Genomic DNA, 19,704 nt, shown 5'->3' with positions numbered 1-19,704 from the left:
AGCCCTAAACATTAATTGTGCTATTTGATTGTCCAGCAGATCTAGTTAATAATCTGTAAGGGTAAGAGGTCTGTGTGTTCTTTATGAATTATGCATATAGCTCTTTTTTAGAGAATAAATGAATGCAATGAACTTTTGTAGTTGTTATCCCAAACCTTAACTTAGACCTCTGCTTGGCGACTGTATTATTTCTGTCCCACCAGTTGGGGGCGATAAAGAGCATCATGTTTACGATGGCGACCTGCTTTACTAGAAACCAGAAGAAGGGCTAAACTAAACAAACATGGCGGAAGGAGAAGTAGAGGAAAACAGAGGCGTTAGCCAGTTAACTGTTGTTTCAGGTAACGTGTCTGTTACTGAGTCACTTGAAAATGACAGCTTACAGAACACACAAGACCTGAAAAGCGTCCTCGTTACCAGCGTGTTAAACCTGGAGAAGTTAGACGTTGACCTGTACAGGTATCTGCTTTAACTTCCTCACATCAAACCTACCTCTGCGGAAGGGAGTCAGTCAGTCAGCCAGCCAGCCTGCTTTAACTTTATTGAAAAAGGACTTTCTTGTCTTTTCATAGGACTCAATGTTTAAAAGACAGTTTGGTAATCAACCATATATCTGAGAGTTAAGCTAAATACTGAAAACACCTGTTAAAAACGGCTTCTGAATTATCACCAGCTGGACATCTATTACTGGACTGTCGTGTTTGATGTAGCTGTAGCTAACTGGTGCTAATAAAATGGTAGCTAAGTGTTTGTTTTTTTATTGTTTCTCTCTAATTTTCCTCAGGGGAACACATCACTGGGTGCCCCGAACCCAGCGTTTGTTTGGAGGACAGATAATCGGTCAAGCTCTGGTTGCTGCAGCCAAATCTGTCGGTGACAATCTTTACGCCCACTCCCTCCACTGCTACTTTGTACGAGCAGGTAAGAGACTCACGTGGCCATTCATAGCTGGAGGCACTCAGGTGGGACACAAGTTTTCACGTCATTAATTACATTGTGAATTACTTGTGAATAAAATGCATTAATGTCAGTGTTGTGGTTGTTCATCAGTAGCACATCACAGTTTGAGATGTTTTAATTGAGTTATTTCAATATGTGTCTGGGTTTGAAGTCACAGCTCTAACATGAATTTTTTTCACATTTTTATGGCTGCTTATGTTATCTTATCTTATCTTATCTTATCTTATCTTAAGGGGACCCCAAAGTTCCAGTTCTGTACCAGGTGGACCGCACAAGAGATGGTCGCAGTTTCACAGTGCGCTCTGTGAAGGCCATCCAGCATGGACAACCTATACTGATCTGCCAAGCATCCTTCCAAGTGCAGCAGCCGAGCCCCCTGCAGCACCAGTTCACCATGCCCGTGGTCCCCCAGCCTGAGGACTTGCTCACTGTGGAGGAGCTCATCCACCTTTATCTCAAGTACAACTGATTTCCTTACTGACACACACAAAAACTAATTTAAAAACATAATTTGTTATCAGCTGTTTAGAATTTTTGTCATCATCCCAGTAAAATAGAGGCTAAAGGAATTTTATCAGTGTTGCTCTCAGCACTGAACATCCCACCAGTGAACAGTGGCTTTGTGATACATCTTTTTGTAGTTTGGCTTATTTAAACCAGTAGCACATCCTCATCGAAAGAGTCCCTAGCACAGCAACAGTCTTTTTTCTGCTCGCACCTGCAGGTTGGCCTTTCTGACTTTTTACATTTAAATGCTTCTGAAATGATTAAGACACAGTTAAGCTGCTACCGCATAACAACTGGAAAATGTACTTACTCAGTCAGAAAGTACCAAATGTAACTTAACAAGGGAATTTAAAGTGTGTTAATGCACAATTTGTAAATTTAAATGATTTTTCAAACAGAAAGATATGTTATTATTTATAATATGTAATTTCTTTTCTGTTCCTTTAATCATGCAGATATCACATATGAAGGACAAGGCAGTAAATCACAGGGATAGTGAAGCAAGATTTTCACAAATGTAAAGGGCGATCTGTAAAATATCGACTTCATAAAAAGCTTCTGTAGCTTTTGTAGCCTCTCAGCAACAGACTCAGCCGTCACTGAGAGACAAAGAGCATGAAATTAGTCATGAACAGGATAGTTTTAGTGGAAAAACACACCAGATGCACATGAAATGTTCCAAGTATGCCGATTTTTATATATCAGATCCATTATGTTAAATATGATCTAACAGTCTGGCCCAGTCCGCTTTATTTACATTGTCACCTGCATGTTGGTGAAACCTCCAACTTTGATTTATTATTAATGGCTAAATAATAGATCAAAACTGTTTAATCACTACTGCAATAAACCTCTCAAACTTCTGAATGCTGAAGTCTGCGAAGGATGAGGTTCTCCAGGACGGGAGAAGTGTGTGCCAACTTCCTGAACTGGAGGTTTTCATGTCTGCTGACAGTGAAGCAGCCAGTCAGTAAATCAACCAGTTTTTTACTTGAAAGCTCATCAGACAGTAATGAACAAAGCTGCAGAGAGCTTCGCTGCTATTTGTAGGAAAATGGAAGATTTTATTTTATTTTGTTTTCCTTGTCCGGTCCAGTGTCATGACAGGAGAATATCTGTGTGGCTGCTTTGTTGTGCCGAACAAATTTGCGTTGCCAAAATGAGTCTTATAGATGTAAAGAAAGTACAGCTTTATGATATAAAGTTCAACTACATACTTTGTTTTTTCATTTGTTTATTGCTGAATTTATATGTTAGTCTTTTATAATTCTTGATTACCCACATGAAATCACACCGTACTAATAGTAATCCTGCATGTTTGAGAAACTGTGGTTGTTTAGTTCCAGATACGTTGTAGGTCATTTTCAACATGCAGACATTATCTTATTTTAAAGTGGTTTACTTGGGCTTCGTACCTCCAGAAAGGGGGAAGTAAGAAGCAAATACTTTTGATCAACCATGTTCACTTGTGTTGTTCTCTGTTCCATAAATGTACTCTGACCCTCAACAAAATACAAGTTAAATAAACATCTGTGTTTCTGTATTTGTGTTGTTTCACAGTAAATCTGACCTGACAGAGCGGGCAAAAGAAGGCCTTAACAAACTTCTGGCTAATGAGGTTCCCATTGAGATAAAGCCTGTTAACCCTTCACACTTCTACAGACTGACTCCAGGAGAACCAAGACGGTTGTTTTGGGGGCGAGCACGAGGACATATTGGTAAAACGCACTTAATCATATTATTATATGCACGTATGCAGAGTAATTTTATAGCAAATTTGGTTAATCATGTAGCTTCAAATTTACCAGATAAATCAAGTGGAGGGAAAATGTTCCATGTAAAGCGTGAGCAGTGTTTGTGTTTATGCAGGTGATGGTAACATGAAGCTGCACTGCTGCGTCGCTGCCTACGTATCAGACTTTGCTCTCCTGGGCACCATCCTGCTGCCGTACTCCAAATACAAAGCCCGCTTCTCCGCCTCTCTGGACCACGCCATGTGGTTCCACAACCCTTTCCGCAGTGATGAGTGGATGCTGTATGAGTGTGAAAGCCCATGGGCAGGTCAGTATGTCCTCTTGACCCGTCTCTCTGTTCACCACAACACTTTGACTTCCTCTGCTCGACAAACCTGAACCTGGAAGCTCTGTTAGTAAGCAATGCCACAACCAAACATGAACCAGCTCTAGGATCAATCGTGATTCTCACACTGAGACAGAAAACATGGTCAAAACTCACAGACGTGGAATAATAAATGCAGAACAAATTCTTGTAAACATCTGAGTGGTTTTGTTTCTGCAGTTGTTTCCAGGTAGTGTCTGAGATGTTGTTGACAGTTTGATATATACTGCCACCTGCTGGCGACATGCTGTAACCTCATTTCTTCATTCCAAGCCATCTAAAGGGCTTTTCCATTAAAAAGTAACATGTCAGTGTTACTTTTTACTTTTCTCCCTACAGATGGAAAAAGGCCTACCTCTACGTTCTGCACATAATGCAAACAAAATAAAAGCCTGATTTCTATGTGAGGTTTAGGACACGCCCATAAATCCATGGTACCATGAACCCTGTGTTTAAGAACAGCTGGATCTCCATGTTGTTGTGATATAAATGAATAACTTTGATATATTTTCATGCATGCTCATGGTTCAGGAAACCTACGATGAGGTTGAAATTCTGACCTCTTTGGGTTTTTGTGGGTTTTGTTTAGAATTTGTTATGTGTTGCAGGCCTTAGGTTTAACAGTGCTGACGGTAAATCAGACACAGCTGGCCAGGGTCTCCATCCACCTTACAGGGCCTGGTGTTCTTGTTTAAGTTGTTTCTTCTGCTTTGGTTCAACGCTTAATGTTGTTTCAGTTTGCTTAGGAACATGTTTTTACTTTAATTCCATTGCGTCATCCCCGACCATAACAAATGACTTAGAAAAGGTTCTGCAGCTTTTGTGGCATCTTGACTTTAGTAATTCTTTGTGCGGAGTGTCAGTCAGAGCATCTCCGTCTACTTCAGTTCATTCAAAATGTTGCAGAAAGACTCGTTACTGCTACAAAACAGTATGAGTACATTACCTTTATGCTTGACTTCCTGTTAGATTTCATATTGATTGATCCTACTGCTCACCTTTAAAGCCTTTAACGGCCCAGACATACATCTCTGACTTATTATGTTTTCCCTGAACCACTGAGATCTACAGACCTTTTAACCATCTTCTGATCACAGTTTGGGACAAGACTAGATCAGGCTTTTTCCTTCGGTGCTTATGGAAATCTTTGCTCACCTCCATCAGACACACAACATCTCTGATACTTAAATCCTCCTTAAAACTTTCCTTTGTCAGAGGGACTTTGTTATTGTCTGAATATATTACATATCCTTTTTTTATTTATTGAAGGGAATTCTGTCCTAGAATTTCTTTATGCCGAGATGGGTCACCTCTCGACCTTCCTGTTTCTACAGGCAAACACCACACAGGTGCTCTAGAGTTCAGTCACAACAGGTTGGGATCTGTTAATGTTTTCAGCCAAACTGATAATGTGTCAGAGAGAAATAAAGGTTTTAGATTAAACGAAACTTTAAATAATAACTGTAGTAACTTCATTTTTTTTAAAAAGACAGATTTATACCAAATTTCTCTTGTCATAGGTGTGATGACTTCTAATGATTAAGTTATCTGGACTAACAATAATTGGGCCTCGCTGTGCCCAAAAGGACATCTCCAAAAAGGACATGCTGCCCTTTTTCTTGTACCGTATGAAGGCTCATACACCACATGGATAACCAATCAGACGCCACCCTGTCAGTTTAGCTGCGTCATTCTTTACGGGTCCATGAAAGCATCACCAGCTATCATCTGGACACAGTGGTACATAGACATGATTAGGGCTGAATTTAATTGGTCATAAAATAGACCTTTGAGGGACCCTTCCGACTAGTAATTAAGCACTTAAAGCCGTCTGTGGTAAAATTAGCAGAAGCACTAAAGTGGATGTGCACTGTTTTTGTGACATGCCAGTAAAAATGCTTGAAGTTTGATGTGCCTTTCCTTTGGGTGGCAAGGCGTGGAAGAGTCTTTTAGGGTTTTCCCTCATCATTTTGGTATGCTACATGCTACACGTTTCTAGCGCATGCACCTCACATATCCCCTTTTATAGAGGCATTCATAATGAAATGGTTAAATGAGTGGTTCTCAGACTTTTTACACCATGTGGCATCTTTCTCTCTCTAAACGCGTTAATTGCGTACGTAAATAGTGATGTTCGTTTCAAACGTTGTCATACGTCGCCGTTGCCATGGTTGTTAAGTCAATTCCTCCACTAGTAGGCAGTGCTGAGTTCAGAGTTCACTCCCGCGAGCCGACCTCAGTTTCAGACACCATTTAGCAGCAGTAATGCATTGCTATGAAGCTACCTAAAAAAGGATCAAATTACACACGTAACCGATGCAGGAGACGGACCAAACTGTCCGTCCGTCTTTGTATCCGTCTTCTGCGTTGAGCATAAATTAGCCTTAAGGGCTGGAATATACACTCAGTTGTGATGCGTCAGCAGACGTAGGTTGCCATGAGTTCCTAGTGTTTGTTGTGCACATAGGCCACTTGCATTGATGCGAAGTAACGTTGCGTCTGCGGGTTGCAATATTGGCTTGAACAATAGAGGCACTCATGCGAACATGAGCATGAACACGACAGGTCTGAGGTAAACACAATGGCAGATAGTTTTGAAGACTGTCATTTCTTACAAGTTGCACAGTGATAAACATCCGTTTCTTAACAGTTGCCAACAAATTTGAAGCATTTGGGGGTTGATGCCCCAGAAATACAATGTTGACCAGAAATGCATAGATTGCCTTTTTATTATTTCAATGTCCAAGTGCTGTGTGTTCCCCCCAGTGGTGACCTCCAGTACTAAGCGCTTTTGCCGCGCCATGCTTCCTTTGTTTGCAGCAAGTATGTACAATAAAGTAGCTTGCTTTCACAGCAAGTATATCCCAGCCTTTAGGCTCTCCAAGTACCAAGTCCTGCTTCTGTGAACAGTCCTGTGATTGATGTGGATCAATCGATGTTAGCTTCAATCCCAGATTTGACTCTGCATCCATCCATCTGTGTTTTGTTATTATGATAGCAAGTGAAGTCTTTCTCACAGAGATATTTTGTCCTGAACAGGAGAATAAAGCAAAATTTGTAAATTAGTTAAAATTGGAAACTTCTTAAGCATACCACTAGAGGGAGCCCAAGAGTTAGAGACCTGTGAAGTTAAATGAAATGATTTCGCTTTAGTGCAGGGGTGCCCAAAGTCGGTCCTCGAGGGCCGCTGTCCTGCAGATTTTCCAGTGTTTCCTGCTTCAACACACCTGACTCAAATTAAATAGATCCAACAGCCTATTAAGTTTTGCACAATGAGTCATCAGTTTGAGTCAGGTGGTTTTGGAGCAGGGACACATCAAAAACCTGCAGGGTTGTGGCCCATGAGGACCAGAGCTGGACACCCCTGCTTAAGAGAGTTCTGACAGCTGTGATAACGGTCTAATCCCTCCTTTAAGTCTAAACACAGCAAAAACAACAGCACATTGTAAAAGCAGGAACTTTTACAAGATGTTTGCACCATTTACAAATGCCGCGTGTGGAAATCTGTTTTTAATTTGCATCCGTTTTAACCGTCTTATTATACACTAGACATTTCAGATGCATTCCACTTTCTAGTCTTTAAAATGTCTGGACAAAGCGTGGTCTTAGCATTTCACCAGAGGTGGTGCAGAAACTGAGGAAGGCAAGTAGATGCACTCTGTACTTAGGAATACCTCATAAAAACACTTCCTACATAGCTGTCTGTCCAGAACTTATGCATGGAAATTTTAATCTTCAAGGTCTTTGCACAAAATTAAGCTCATCATTTAGAAACTTATAATGTAAAACTGACATAGGAAAACAGTAAGCTGCACAATGTGATATACTCAGTGTTAACTGCATTAGCAGATGAATACGTGATGATGACTTTTGCATTCCCACTGAAGTCAAACTTGTTTGTTTGTTGCATTCAACAGGGAGCAGTAGGGGACTAGTACAAGGCCGACTGTGGAGAAGAGATGGCGTGCTGGCTGCGTCGTGTTCCCAGGAGGGGGTCCTGAGAGTAAAATCAGCCACAGAGACCAGCAAACTATAGGAACATTCCACAGGAAGATCTATCATGAGGTTTAATAATATAATAATAATAATATTATTATTGTTGTATACATTTTCTTCATGGAGTCCCTTTAACAACACTCAGAATAATTTAACACAAATAAAGGTGTCAAATATTTTTATTTGAATATTAGTATTTGAATTTTAAACATCAATACCAATAAATGTCAATGTAAATTCAGATTTTTAACATTCATAGGAAGCATCCTTTTTTTCCCTCATCTTTTCAATGAATGAATGTTAAATGTCAGTGCTGCACCATGTGGTGTACTCAAAGTTTAAATGGCTCTATTTTTGCATTCCTACTGAAATCTAACAGTAATTGATTTTGAAAGACGTGGCTGTAATTTATGTAACTTTGATTAAATTAAACATTAAATTAATCGAGGTCATTTGTTTTTTCACACAATTCCTTCAGAAGGACTGAAATATATCATTAGTGACAATGACATTAGGAAAAATGTTGACTTGGCTTTGGACAGAATTCACATTTGTACTGCTATAACTGTGTGTAATGATTCATTTAAAACAAACAATGCTGGCATGGACTCTCCTATCTCCAGGGCTGAGGTCGCTAAGGTGGTTAGAAAGCTCCTCGGTGGCAGGGCCCCGGGGGTGGATGAGGTCCGCCCAGAGTTCCTTAAGGCTCTGGATGCTGTAGGGCTGTCTTGGCTGACACGCCCCTGCAGCATCGCGTGGACATCGGGGACAGTTCCCCTGGACTGGCAGACTTGGGTGGTGGTCCCCCTCTTTAAAAAGGGGGACCGGAGAGTGTGCTCCAACTGCAGGGGGATCACACTCCTCAGCCTCCCTGGTAAGGTCTATTCAGGGGTGCTGGAGAGGAGGGTCCGCCGGAGAGTCGAACCTCGGATTGAGGAGGAGCAGCGTGGTTTTCATCCCGGTCGTGGAACAGTGGACCAGCTCTACACTCTCTTCAGGGTTTTGGGGGGACATGGGAGTTTGCCCAACCAATCTACATGTGCTTTGTGGACTTGGAGAAGGCGTTTGAAGGTGTCCCCTGGGGACTCCTGTGGGGGCTACTCTGGGAGTATGGAATACCAGACCCCCTTGTACAAGCCGTCAGGTCTCTGTACGACCGGTGTCAGAGTTTGGTCTGCATACTCGGCAGTAAAACAGAATTTTTTCCAGTGAGGGTTGGACTCCGCCTGCCCTTTGTCTCCAGGTCTGTTTATAACTTTTATGGACAGAATTTCTAGGGGCAGCTGAGGTGTTGAGGGGATCTGGTCAGGATGCCTCCTGGACGCCTCCCTGGTGAGGTGTTCCAGGCATGTCCCACCGGAAAGAGGCCCCGAGGAAGACCCAGGACACGCTGGACGGACTTCATCTTGCGGCTGGCCTGGGAACGCCTCAGGATCCCTCCGGATGAGCTGATGAATGTGGTCGGGGAGAGGGAAGTCTGGGTTTTCCTACTTAGGCAGCTGCCCCTGCGACTCGACTCCGGATAAGCGGCAGAAGATGGATGGATGGATGGATGGAAATGGTAAACAGTCGTTAGACGAGATAACTGCTGTTCTAACTCTTTAGTAAAAGTATTTATCTTGGTTGTTTTCAAACACTTTAGATCTGTGATTTTTTAGTCCAGAAATTAATGATGCAAATGGACAGTCCTAAGGTAAATACTGGAAGCATTAAGTACATTTTGTTATACTGTAGCTTTACTCATCCACAATCCCTACAAGTGTTTTCAAATGGTAGATGTGTTCGTTTGCTTCTAATTCTGTCTGAGTTTTCTATCTGCAATATAAGTTATTAAGTAATATAAGGGCAATTCTGCTTTTTTTTGGGGGGGGGGGGGCTATACCGCATTAGACCAAGTCCTGCCTAAAAACTAAAGTACTTACACTTTTCCAATATGGACTGAAACATACTACACAGGATCTAGATTTATTCCAAAAAAAGTTTGTGATTTGTGAATAACGGTTTAAAAGAATATTTCAGTCCATATATTGTAGTTTTTTTTTATCAGGAACTGGGCTATATGGTCTTCTACAGGTTAAGATCCAATAAAATATGCCTCATTTGCATCTCACAAATAAAGATTTCACTAGTCAGAAACTGTGTTTGGACGAGCCTGCATGCCATGTTGAATATTTCAGTCCAGATTTGAAAAGTCTTAAGTATTGTAATTTTTTATTTGTTCCGTAGTTCTGTATTTGGACATGCTGCTGTGCTGCGTGGTTGCTATGGTGTTAGCGCCCCTAGTTACCACATCTCCCGTAATGCATCACTTCCAGGATAACTTTGAGGCAGTTTGTGTTAACATTATTAGCGTTAAACGGTAAGTTAGTATAGTGATGGATATGAGTAATATATTTGAGTAGTTAGAATAGTTCTGTATGGAACCAAATTTCGGGAATATAAACCACATAACAGCAAACAACGACCACTAGCTTAAGGTAATCATGGCTATTTAGCTTCATGGGTATCGTTAGCTTCTGCGTGTCAGTGCTACTGTATGTTTGCTTTCAAACATACAACAGTGCGTCTTAACTCCCCTTATTTGGAGACTAACTGTTATATTAAAAATAGTATTGGTACGTTAATTCGCTTTTTTATGGGACTGTTCTCTACATCTCGTGAATACATGCTAACTAAGCCTGTGGCAGCCAAAGCTAGCAGTAACGCATTAAGGACATATAGCAATAAAGTCTAACTTGGAGTTTAAACCTTTTCTTCATTCCCTTTTTCAGGTTGCACGAAAAGTTAACTTTGTATTGTGAACTTTGGAAATAATGGAAAAAGAACAGCAGAATGCTATAATCTTCAATGCGTCTAAAAGAGAGCTGTTTACCACGAATAACGGATACAAGTCTGTGCAGAAGAAACTGAGGGCTCAATGGAAAATTCAGAGGTGAGATGTTTGTGCAGAGGTGCTAACCTCCTGCAGGGGTGACCGGGGTGGACGAAGTATTTAAATGTTTTACTTTAGTGAAGAGGCCAATATCACATCGTTTTTCTGTTTATAAAAGCAATAAACTGTTAAGTTTAAGTTAATAAATGCAGCTTCAGATTAACAAACCATTGTACGGTTTCTAGCTAAAAGTCAGTGTGCCAAAAATGAACATTACAATCAGACTGAGGTCAAGACTTTGACTGGATTATGTTCACACCCTGATTATTTTCTTTTTATGTAATTCTATTGAAGATCTGGTGCTGTGTTTGGGATCATTGTCCTGTTGTATGACCAAATGTTAGCATAGCTTTAACCCTAACCAGATAGATGGGCTCACATTTGACTCTAGAATACTTATACAGAGGTATACAGATGAGTTCATCTTTGACTGCAAGGTTACCAGGTCCCATAGCTGCAGAACAAGCTCAGATCATCAGCCCTCCACCCCTGTGCTTGATAGTTGGTATGAGGTCTTTGTTTTTCACCAAACATTTCCACTTTGATCTCTCCTGTCTAAACGACTTTGTTCCAAAGGTCTTGTGGTTAGTTTAGCATTTAACATGTTAACTGAGCCCTGTAGAGTCTGAGATGTAGTTCTTGGGTTTTTTGCAGTTTTTTTTTTTAGCTTTGGGTTGAGCTTACTGGCACATCCACTTCTGGAAAGATGATCAGCTGTCTTAAACATTTTCCTCCTTGGCATTGTGTTAACACACACCTGAATACTGAAGACCAGCAAACTGACAGAACTACTGCTTTTATGGAGATGTTCACACAGATGATAATCCGTTTGTGTGTGTTTGAAAAGCAGTACTTGGCTGAAAAAACATGCAAATGTCACACAGAAAAGCTCCAGACAAAATCCAAACCTGGAACTTCGACGACAGTGAATCACCATAAGTTTTCCAGTTACCTGTCCTGTAATATGGTTCACTTCTCAAGGCTTTGAATGGTCATTACTTTCATCCGCTGAATAGCTTTGAGTTTTAGGGAAATAGTACAATATATATGTTGGATATTATTTATTATATTGTGTACCAGCATTTTTGTTTACGTTAATTTCTTTGAAAAATCTTACTGTTATAATATTTAAAAGCCAAATCTGCTCCTTTGAATCAGAGCTTCAGTAACTGTTCATATTTACATTCCACCCCTGTGTGAGGTCCCTTGCTTTAGATTATTTATTGTAATTTTTCAATTTCTGTAGTGTTTTTGAGACTAAAGACATTCTTTCTCTTCCAGTATAAAGGAAGAACTCTCTGTGGAGAAGCTAAAAGGTGCCAAGCTGTGGATCACTGCAGGCCCGAGGGAGAAGTTCACAGCATCAGAGGTGATATATCAAGAAATGAAAGCTTTTGGCAGATTAATACCTGCCATTGTCATGTTATGCAAGGCCTCAGGTATGACTGGGTTTCAGTCACATGACTTACCCAAGTTAATTTACATCCAACAAATGAAGTGGTGGTCAAACAAACCAAACTAGTTTGAGGAAGGACGATGCAATATGTTGTTTAGATATTTTCACAATTAAGAAAATACTCAGACAACACAGAAAGATATGATTAAATTAATCCTCCTTATTTGTTATCCAAGAAAAGTTAAAACTTCATTCAGTTCCTCAACATCTCAAACTATCTGCTGCCTACTGGCTTAGATTCTTTGTGGGAGCTCAGTCTATGTTGCCTTCATCAGAAATATTGTTAGGACATCCTGTCGAATGAAGTTAAAGCACTGCTGCGAAAACATTAGCTCAAGTTAGACTTAGCTCAACTCTCATATTGGTGCTCAGCAACCACAACATTAACATGTAAAACAAGAAAACAGCTACAGCTTTTGTTTCTTATGAGCTTTAATTTACCCACAAACCAGCAGAAGTTAAAAGAGAAGGACCCTAACCAGTTGAATGAATGTGGTTTTTAAAGCTTTAGTTAAGTGCTCACTTCCAATTGTGATATGATTTGACTCAGCTCCTTTTAATCCCAATAAAAAAAAAATTGTTAGTCACTTTTCCAACATCTATAAGTAAGCCTGCAGTACCTCCATCAGTTTCACGATTTGAAAGATTGTTGTAGTTTTGGATTGATTTCAATGCAAGGCATTTTCCAGAGATCAAGAACATGTTTGCAACACACACTCTGGTCTACAATGAGTTAGGTTTACCGCTACTTCATGTAAGACACAACTTATGAGGCGGATGTGACGTCACATGAATACCAGCGATTAGTAAGAAGAGAGCTAGCAGTCTGCTTCCGATGAGCTTCTAACATTCTGCTGTTAAATTTCTCCTGCTAAACCGCAGCTGGAGGTGCTGAAGAACTACCTGGACGGAGGGGGAAATATGCTGGTCATGCTCGGTGAAGGAGGAGAAGTGAAATATGACACAAACATCAACTTTCTCCTGGAGGAGTTTGGCATCATGGTCAACAATGGTGCATACTGTCACTCACTGAGACAACAGCTAACAGCGTCTGAGCAGAGGCTGAAATAATTGCTTTTAAAGTTGTTTTTGGATCAAATGGTGTTTTTTTCCCTCCCATTCTGCTAATATAGATGCTGTTATAAGGAATGTTTACTACAAATACTTCCATCCTAAAGAGGCCCTTGTGTCCAACGGTGTATTAAACAGGTCTGTTAATAGATGATGTTTTTTCATACGCTTGAAATTGTTCCTGCTGATCTTAAAAGTCACATTTCTCATCATCTTGTGCAGAGAGATCAGTCGTGCTGCCGGCAAAGTCGTTACAGGAGTCATTGAGGACGAGGCTGTTGGAAATGATGCACAGTAAGTTATTTGATTTTCCATCCCTGCAGCATGAAACTGAGATTTATTGTTTTTATTTCTTTCAGGGCTCTCACATTTGTTTACCCATATGGTGCCACACTAAGCGTGATGAAGCCTGCCGTGGCCGTTCTTTCAACCGGTTTGGTCTGCTTCCCTCTCAACAGGCCCGTCCTGGCCTTCTATCAGGGAAAGGTCGGTGGAGCTTTTTCACTGAGCATTAACATACACCTGAAGGATGCTTAAAGATGTTTCGTTTTTCATGAAGGAGTCCGGCAAGCTGGCTGTTTTGGGTTCCTGCCACATGTTCAGTGATCAGTACGTAGACAAAGAGGAGAACAGTAAAATCCTGGTGAGTCCAGTTACTTAAAGTGACCCTATTACGCTCATTTCAGGCTAATTTATTTTAATATGTGATTCCACAAGGGCAGGAATCAATCCAGCATTTTTCACAAACCGCTTTATTTGTTTTGTATGAATCCTCTCAGCCTCTCAGCATCTGCCAGAAACAAGCAGAATGAAACTCTTCCGCCCTGAGCCCCGCCTCCCCCGATGCGAGCTGCCTCCGATTGGTCAGCCTCCAGGAGTAGTTGTTAGGAGCGTGCAGTTTTCGTCATTGAAACACCGGCAGGACTCGTAAACAAAGCAAAGTAATATAAATACTCAGGAAACAATGTCAACAAATAAAATGCAGCCGCACCTGTTTGAGCCCGAATCAGACCCCAAAAAACAAGAGTGAACAACTCAGCAACCTACAACAACTCAGCAACCTGCAGCGACTCAGCAACCTGCAGCGACTCAATACTTCATTAATCCCTTTGGAGAGCCCTCAGGGAAATAGCAATACAACACCAACAGTAAAGCAGGACTGTGCACAACCTGGAGAAGAGGACCAATCACTGAGTGCCCCCCCCGATGTCACTGACATACCAGAGTAGAAAAACCCTCTAAAACCTATTGTTTTTAACAACATGGAAATGAATGTTCAGTCCATCTGAATGTAGAGACACACTGGAAAACTCAAACATGCGTTTATGTGATTAAAAAACAGTGTGGCTCACTTCTCCGAGGAGTATTCAACACTATAACACCGTAGACAGCTCAGAAAAGTCGAAATAGCATAAAAGGGCCCTTTTAAAGACTGTTTTTTCAGTTGTTACATAGGAAAGGTGGATGGATGTAAATATGTTTTTGTTTGCCTCGTTTCATTCCAGGATGTTGTGCTTCAGTGGCTCATGACTGAGAATATTCATCTGAATCAAATTGATGCAGAAGATCCAGAGGTGTGTGTACACGACTGAAAGGTCTTCACCACTAATGGTCTTAAATTAGCTCACATCCATGTTTTCTTCATCTCTTTTGTCCCACAGATTACAGATTACACCATGCTGCCAGACATCGGCCGCTTGTCCGAGCAGCTTAGAGCGTGTTTACAAGAGGGCGACGAGAACCCAAGAGACTTCACCTCCCTCTTTGATATGTCTCTGTTCAATCTGTCCACTGACACTTTACCCCAAGTCTTAAGGTGAGGATGAAAAAGAAACCTGTCACATCCTAGTTGTTAAAGCAGCCATGATGACTGTATTCCAGGTTTTACCACTGACACTGAAGAAGTTCAGTGTATTAAAGTTGTATTAAAGCAGATAAGCAGGCCCTGATGGTGTCCATCCATGCACCTTAAAATCTGTCCTGACCAGCTGTGCTCCATCTTTCATTTGAAGTTTCAAACCCCTTTTCTTGTTCCTATGCCTTTAAAGACTGATGTGTGAAACAGCCTCACTGACCTGAGACCTGCAGCTTGTAGAGGTTGTACTGGTACTAGACGAGCCAAATATCCATCTTTCAAGACTCACCTTGTTTATGGGGATTTAGTCACCATCTATAATCACCTTAATACAACTTCCAGCTCTTCTAGGGTCATGTTTTTACTTTTTTTTCATTTTTCTAATGTTTTTAATACCAGTCACATGTTTTAGTTAACATATTAATTTTAAACTGAATAATTCAACCATTGCTTGGATTTTAAGCGCTTTGTTACGGTTTGTTAGATAGAGTAACAAACTTATACTATTTTAACTAACACATGCGTACCACAGAGAAAAGTTTTATCTCCGTTTTATCTCATTTCTATACCACTGATTTGAGATGTAGTCAGCTGTCTTGTCTGGTACAGACATTTTCAAGCCATACTTCCTCAGTCAACTTCTCCAGTGGGCGTGACTTAAATTTCTGAAAGCTGAATGTTGGGAAGACCAATGAACCAATGAGTGATCTTAGAAAAAGAAGAAGGTCCTCCTAAAAGCAGTTAATGGTGCTCAGATAGAAATTGATGGCTCATATTTATATTTTGATGTCTGTTTGGAAAGTAAACTAAACTGAAACATGAACACTGATGTTTTAATGAAAAAGGCATAGTCTAGATCTTTCTTTCTTAGATAGCATCCTTTGGCTTGTAAATTTCATTTATCAAACCACTTTGGTTGGTGTATTTTTTATGCTGTATTTCTCTGAACAGGTAGCATATCTGTTGAGGATAAAAATGGGATCAGCAAGTTGATAACGAGGCTGGGTCAGTTATTGGACTTCTACCAGACTCCCTTGTGGTCAATGCGGAGAAGAGATTATGGTCAAAGTTGAAACGACCACTGCACTCTGAAGGCCATCCCATGGCATCTATAATCAGTGTGTTATTTGTTCTCAGAAGCTCTTTCAGAGCGACGCCTCGGTGCTTATTTACTGTGGTTTTGTGGTTGTGTTGTTTGTTGGCTGCGTGGTTTGATCTGGTGGTAAAACAATTTCCCTTCTAGGATTATTAATTTTCTAGCTGTCTAACAGCTAAAACTTTGCTTCTTTTTTTCCCCAGTTCCTATAAGCAGCTAAATGTGAAAAATGAGCCGCTTCAGTTGATCACGCCACAGTTTGAGACGCCACTGCCTCCGCTTCAACCTGCCGTAGGTTTCTGTGTTTTTTACATCCTTACAATATCTGGAGCTCCATGGAGCCGAAATACGAAGTCTTACAACTTTAATCAGAAGTGAATGCTTTTGCCTTGTAGGTTTTCCCACCTGCCCTGAATGATTTACCTCCTCCCATGCTGGACCTGTTCGATCTGGATGAAATGTTCTCGTCAGAGAAAGTGCGCCTTGCACAGCTCACCAATAAATGTAAGGTTTATAACCACAGTTATAAAAAGTTTGGAAATGCAAAAAACAGTGATTACATTTACTTAAACTTTAAAGTCACTGCAGACAAAATTAACCAAATATATTTCATGATTTGTCTCATTAACATACATTCATTCAAACATGTTTAAAGCCTGCATACATACAAAAATATGATGGTAATTGTGATGTAGCACAAAAGCAGTATCCACTAAAGGCTGTGCTGATGTGGAGCAAAGATGGGCAGAGGAACTCCCGTTTGTAAACATGTGGGAAAAAGTCACTGAAATGTATAAAAAGGTGTTTCTCAAAGGAAGACTGTAGAGGACTTGCAGATTTGGTCCTATCCAAAGACTGAATGGAGCATCCAGACTGTAAATCAGTCCAAAAGCCCACCTCTATGATGGTATGGTGTTCTATCAGAACCTTCAGCACCCTTGGCAAATCTCATTTACATTTCTGTGATGGCAGCATTAAAGCGATCTTTAAAATCGCATCTTCCCAAGGGTGTTCATGCACAACCACATTCTGTGCAGAGAAAGAAGAGGGTACAGTTCCCCACCCGTCTCTGTAGAGTGGGTGGAGAATTTTGACAACCACAAAACTATGGCTAGGCCTATTTTTCCTGCCTCCTGTCTGAAATGACCCACCAAAAATAGATTAAGTATATCTTCACAACTACAAGGGCTGAATGTATAATACTGGTCTCAAAAGAAGGCTGAGACATGTGATTACCACAGAAGTGCTTGAAGTGGAGACATTAGCAGAAGCTCTAAAGTGGACAGAGCTGTTCTCATGGATTTCTTACATCACCATAGAACTGCTTGGGGTTTGAACTGTGTTTGATTTGGATGACAATGCTTGGTAGAGTCTTTTAGCTGAGTTTCTCATCATTTTGGTCTGTTATGTTAGGATTGCTGCTTCCTGGTGTCTGCAACGATCTTCTATACCACACAAATTTCATATGGCCCCCTGCACAGGCAGCTCTAGTCAGGAAATACCTAGAGGAAAAAATGTGTCAGAACACCTGAAGATCTTAACCAGACCAGCTTGGATTTTGTAAGAAGGCATGGTCACATTACAAAATGTCCCAACTTCTTATAGAATATGTTCCAGGCTGAAATATCTGGGGTTCATACCATCTGGAATGAAATCAAAGTCAAAGAGTCACTGCATTTTTTATCTGTCCTAAGTGTTTTGATTTAAGGTTGAAGTCTCTATTGTTTTAAATGACATTGCTGCATGTGCACCAGTTTAAAGTGGTTTCTGTTCACAGGCACCGACGATGATCTGGAGTTTTATATACGCAAATGTGGTGAAATTCTGGGGGTGACTCCAAAACTGGATAAAGAGCAGAGGGACGCCAAGCACATCTTGGAACACATTTTCTTCCAGGTTGTAGAGTTCAAGAAACTCAACCAGGTGAGGGTGTCTTTAAAAATCCACAGTGACTGTCCCCAATGAGGATCTGGCCTTATGTTTGTTTTTTCCTCCCCCCTCTCTTTCAGGAGCACGATATCGACACAGAAGCCTGATTCACTCCATTGTGACTGGATCCAGAAACATTTAACATGGAGTGGGAGCAGGGGGGGGTTTATATTTACTGTTTCAATTTAAACAAAAAAAAAAGGAAATGGTTTACTCCTTTATTATAAACATTCATATTTGTTAAACAATAAAAGTTTTCTTTAATCTTTACTTAAATTTCACTTTACTCGTCTTTGATGGTGGTGCCTTCAGGGGCAGAGAATCATGCAGCGAGTTCAGCCCCAGATTTTTTCCCTTTCACACCCGTCAGCGACCATGTGACCATGTTCAGTGACTGCTCTTGTAAATCTACCAGCCAAGTCAGGGAGAAACTTCAGCAGGTTCAGGACTGCATGCTTGCTCCTGGGTGCAAGACTCCGTGAAGAACCTGGGGCTGTTGCTCTCTGGTTTAATCAGAGACACATCCCACGAGATTTGCAAGGCTGTGAGGTCACCGTAGGACTGGTCAACGCAAGCAGCATTTTTTGGCTTTTGAAGGAGAATGTGAGGAGTGGAGAACTGCGCCTGTACTGGCACCATCAGGCTGCAGACATCAGGCTCTTGAATGTTGGAGCTGTGAAGGGGAAACCGCTGACAAGGAGAATTGGTGTCCAAGAGGCAGAGAGAGGCCAGGTCAGACGCCCTGCTGTTCAGTCCATCTGCCTCCGAGTCATTTAACACCTTGGATGTGGACAGCTGCTCCAGAGACAAAGCAGATAGCAAACTCTGCTCTTCAAATAACCTCCTGTCAAACTCAGATGGAGATGAACACTCAAAACTCTTCATTTCTAGAAGGTAAGAAGTTCAGGAATTTATCAGAGGGAAATCAGTCAAGTCCATTTCAGATAAAGAGCGGCCGTCTTACCTTTAATAACAAAAGCTTTCTCCATCGTGTCCATGGACCACTGCAGTCCACACCGGCTCGGAGTGTTTTAAACTGCTGAAGCTGCTTGTTGATTGACCCAGCTGGAGGTAACTAGCCAATAAGTCTGGGTTTTATTAGATTTTTTTCCCAGTTCAAATACCTGAAATCCAAAACTAAATCACAGCTGATTTACTAAGACTGAGGTGTCTTTGAAGACTATTTCTCAAGCTGTCTGCGTGTTTTATGTTTCTCTGCTTTGACACAGCTGGCTGAAATGCTAAAAACTAGTGGGAAGGTCCATTAATTCCAGTCAGGTGTGTTGGAGCAAGATGACACCCAAACATGCAGGGCAGTGAGTCTTTAGACATAAGATTATTAAATTAAATTAAATGTAATGAAAATAATTTATTTATCCCCTGAGAGAAATTCTAACATTGTAGTTTTTTTTTAATTAGAAATAATTAAAAATGAATTTATAGTCAAGTTTTAGAGGATGTGAAGAGTTGTCCGATATCTTAAGCAGCTTGTGCAGCATTCTTCTCTGTACAATCATCTCCAGAGATTCTCCAGCACAGAACCAGCCTTTTAGATTATTTTGTTTAGTTCTTTAGAGGTCTCCGGTTCTGATGCTGCGGCCCCAACAGATGGCTGCTGAGTGGATTACACTTTCCACAACAGTTACAGGAGATATGGAAGATTTAGCTGCAGACACTGAAGGATCTCAGCAACTGTAAGAAGTAGAGTCTGCTCTGTCCTTTCTTTTAGATGCTTCTATGTTGTATTTCTAGTCTAGGCTGTTGTCTAACTGAACTCCAAGGTC

The 19,704-nt window shown here is 40.9% G+C and overlaps 2 protein-coding genes and 1 long non-coding RNA gene across 4 annotated transcripts; 2 read left to right on the top strand and 1 right to left on the bottom strand.

The window, feature by feature from the left end:
* The first annotated feature begins 271 nt into the window (after nt 1-271).
* On the top strand, nt 272-8,024 carry acot8 (acyl-CoA thioesterase 8). Its single transcript, XM_041981661.1, has 6 exons — nt 272-459; nt 785-921; nt 1,194-1,419; nt 3,028-3,185; nt 3,337-3,528; nt 7,503-8,024. The coding sequence occupies exons 1-6, from the start codon at nt 284-286 to the stop codon at nt 7,619-7,621; spliced, it is 1,008 nt and encodes a 335-aa protein (XP_041837595.1). The 5' UTR covers nt 272-283; the 3' UTR covers nt 7,622-8,024.
* On the bottom strand, nt 4,333-14,424 carry LOC121637479. The gene is made up of 3 exons (XR_006009857.1): nt 14,340-14,424; nt 11,267-11,270; nt 4,333-4,344 (listed from the first exon to the last, which is right to left on the bottom strand). It is a non-coding gene; the product is annotated as an uncharacterized LOC121637479 (long non-coding RNA).
* ift52 (intraflagellar transport 52 homolog (Chlamydomonas)) lies at nt 9,821-18,188 on the top strand. 2 transcript variants are annotated; one of them, XM_041981658.1, is made up of 14 exons: nt 9,821-9,940; nt 10,353-10,513; nt 11,795-11,882; nt 12,852-12,981; nt 13,103-13,178; nt 13,263-13,334; nt 13,400-13,526; nt 13,600-13,683; nt 14,546-14,614; nt 14,702-14,856; nt 16,195-16,282; nt 16,387-16,495; nt 17,769-17,914; nt 18,001-18,188. In XM_041981658.1, exons 2-14 carry the CDS (start codon nt 10,395-10,397, stop codon nt 18,025-18,027), a joined length of 1,290 nt encoding a protein of 429 aa, XP_041837592.1. In that variant the 5' UTR covers nt 9,821-9,940; nt 10,353-10,394; the 3' UTR covers nt 18,028-18,188. The 2 variants fall into 2 exon arrangements, with proteins under 2 accessions (XP_041837592.1, XP_041837591.1); XM_041981657.1 differs by having other exon boundaries at nt 9,901-10,058.
* Nucleotides 18,189-19,704: the final 1,516 nt, after the last annotated feature.

Source organism: Melanotaenia boesemani, chromosome 3 (genome assembly GCF_017639745.1).
Source record: "Melanotaenia boesemani isolate fMelBoe1 chromosome 3, fMelBoe1.pri, whole genome shotgun sequence".
Lineage (NCBI taxonomy): Eukaryota > Metazoa > Chordata > Actinopteri > Atheriniformes > Melanotaeniidae > Melanotaenia > Melanotaenia boesemani.
Note: the sequence above shows the minus strand (reverse complement) of the source record. Positions and strands in the feature narration are given on the sequence as shown.

Coding starts and splice junctions, on each gene's coding strand:
- acot8 (XM_041981661.1), top strand. CDS start 284: ATGGCGGAAGGAGAAGTAGAGGAAAACAGAGGCGTTAGCCAGTTAACT. Junction 3,186..3,336: donor GCGAGCACGAGGACATATTG/GTAAAACGCACT, acceptor GTGTTTATGCAG/GTGATGGTAACATGAAGCTG. Junction 3,529..7,502: donor GTGTGAAAGCCCATGGGCAG/GTCAGTATGTCC, acceptor TGCATTCAACAG/GGAGCAGTAGGGGACTAGTA.
- ift52 (XM_041981658.1), top strand. CDS start 10,395: ATGGAAAAAGAACAGCAGAATGCTATAATCTTCAATGCGTCTAAAAGA. Junction 16,496..17,768: donor TGCACAGCTCACCAATAAAT/GTAAGGTTTATA, acceptor TTCTGTTCACAG/GCACCGACGATGATCTGGAG. Junction 17,915..18,000: donor AGTTCAAGAAACTCAACCAG/GTGAGGGTGTCT, acceptor CCTCTCTTTCAG/GAGCACGATATCGACACAGA.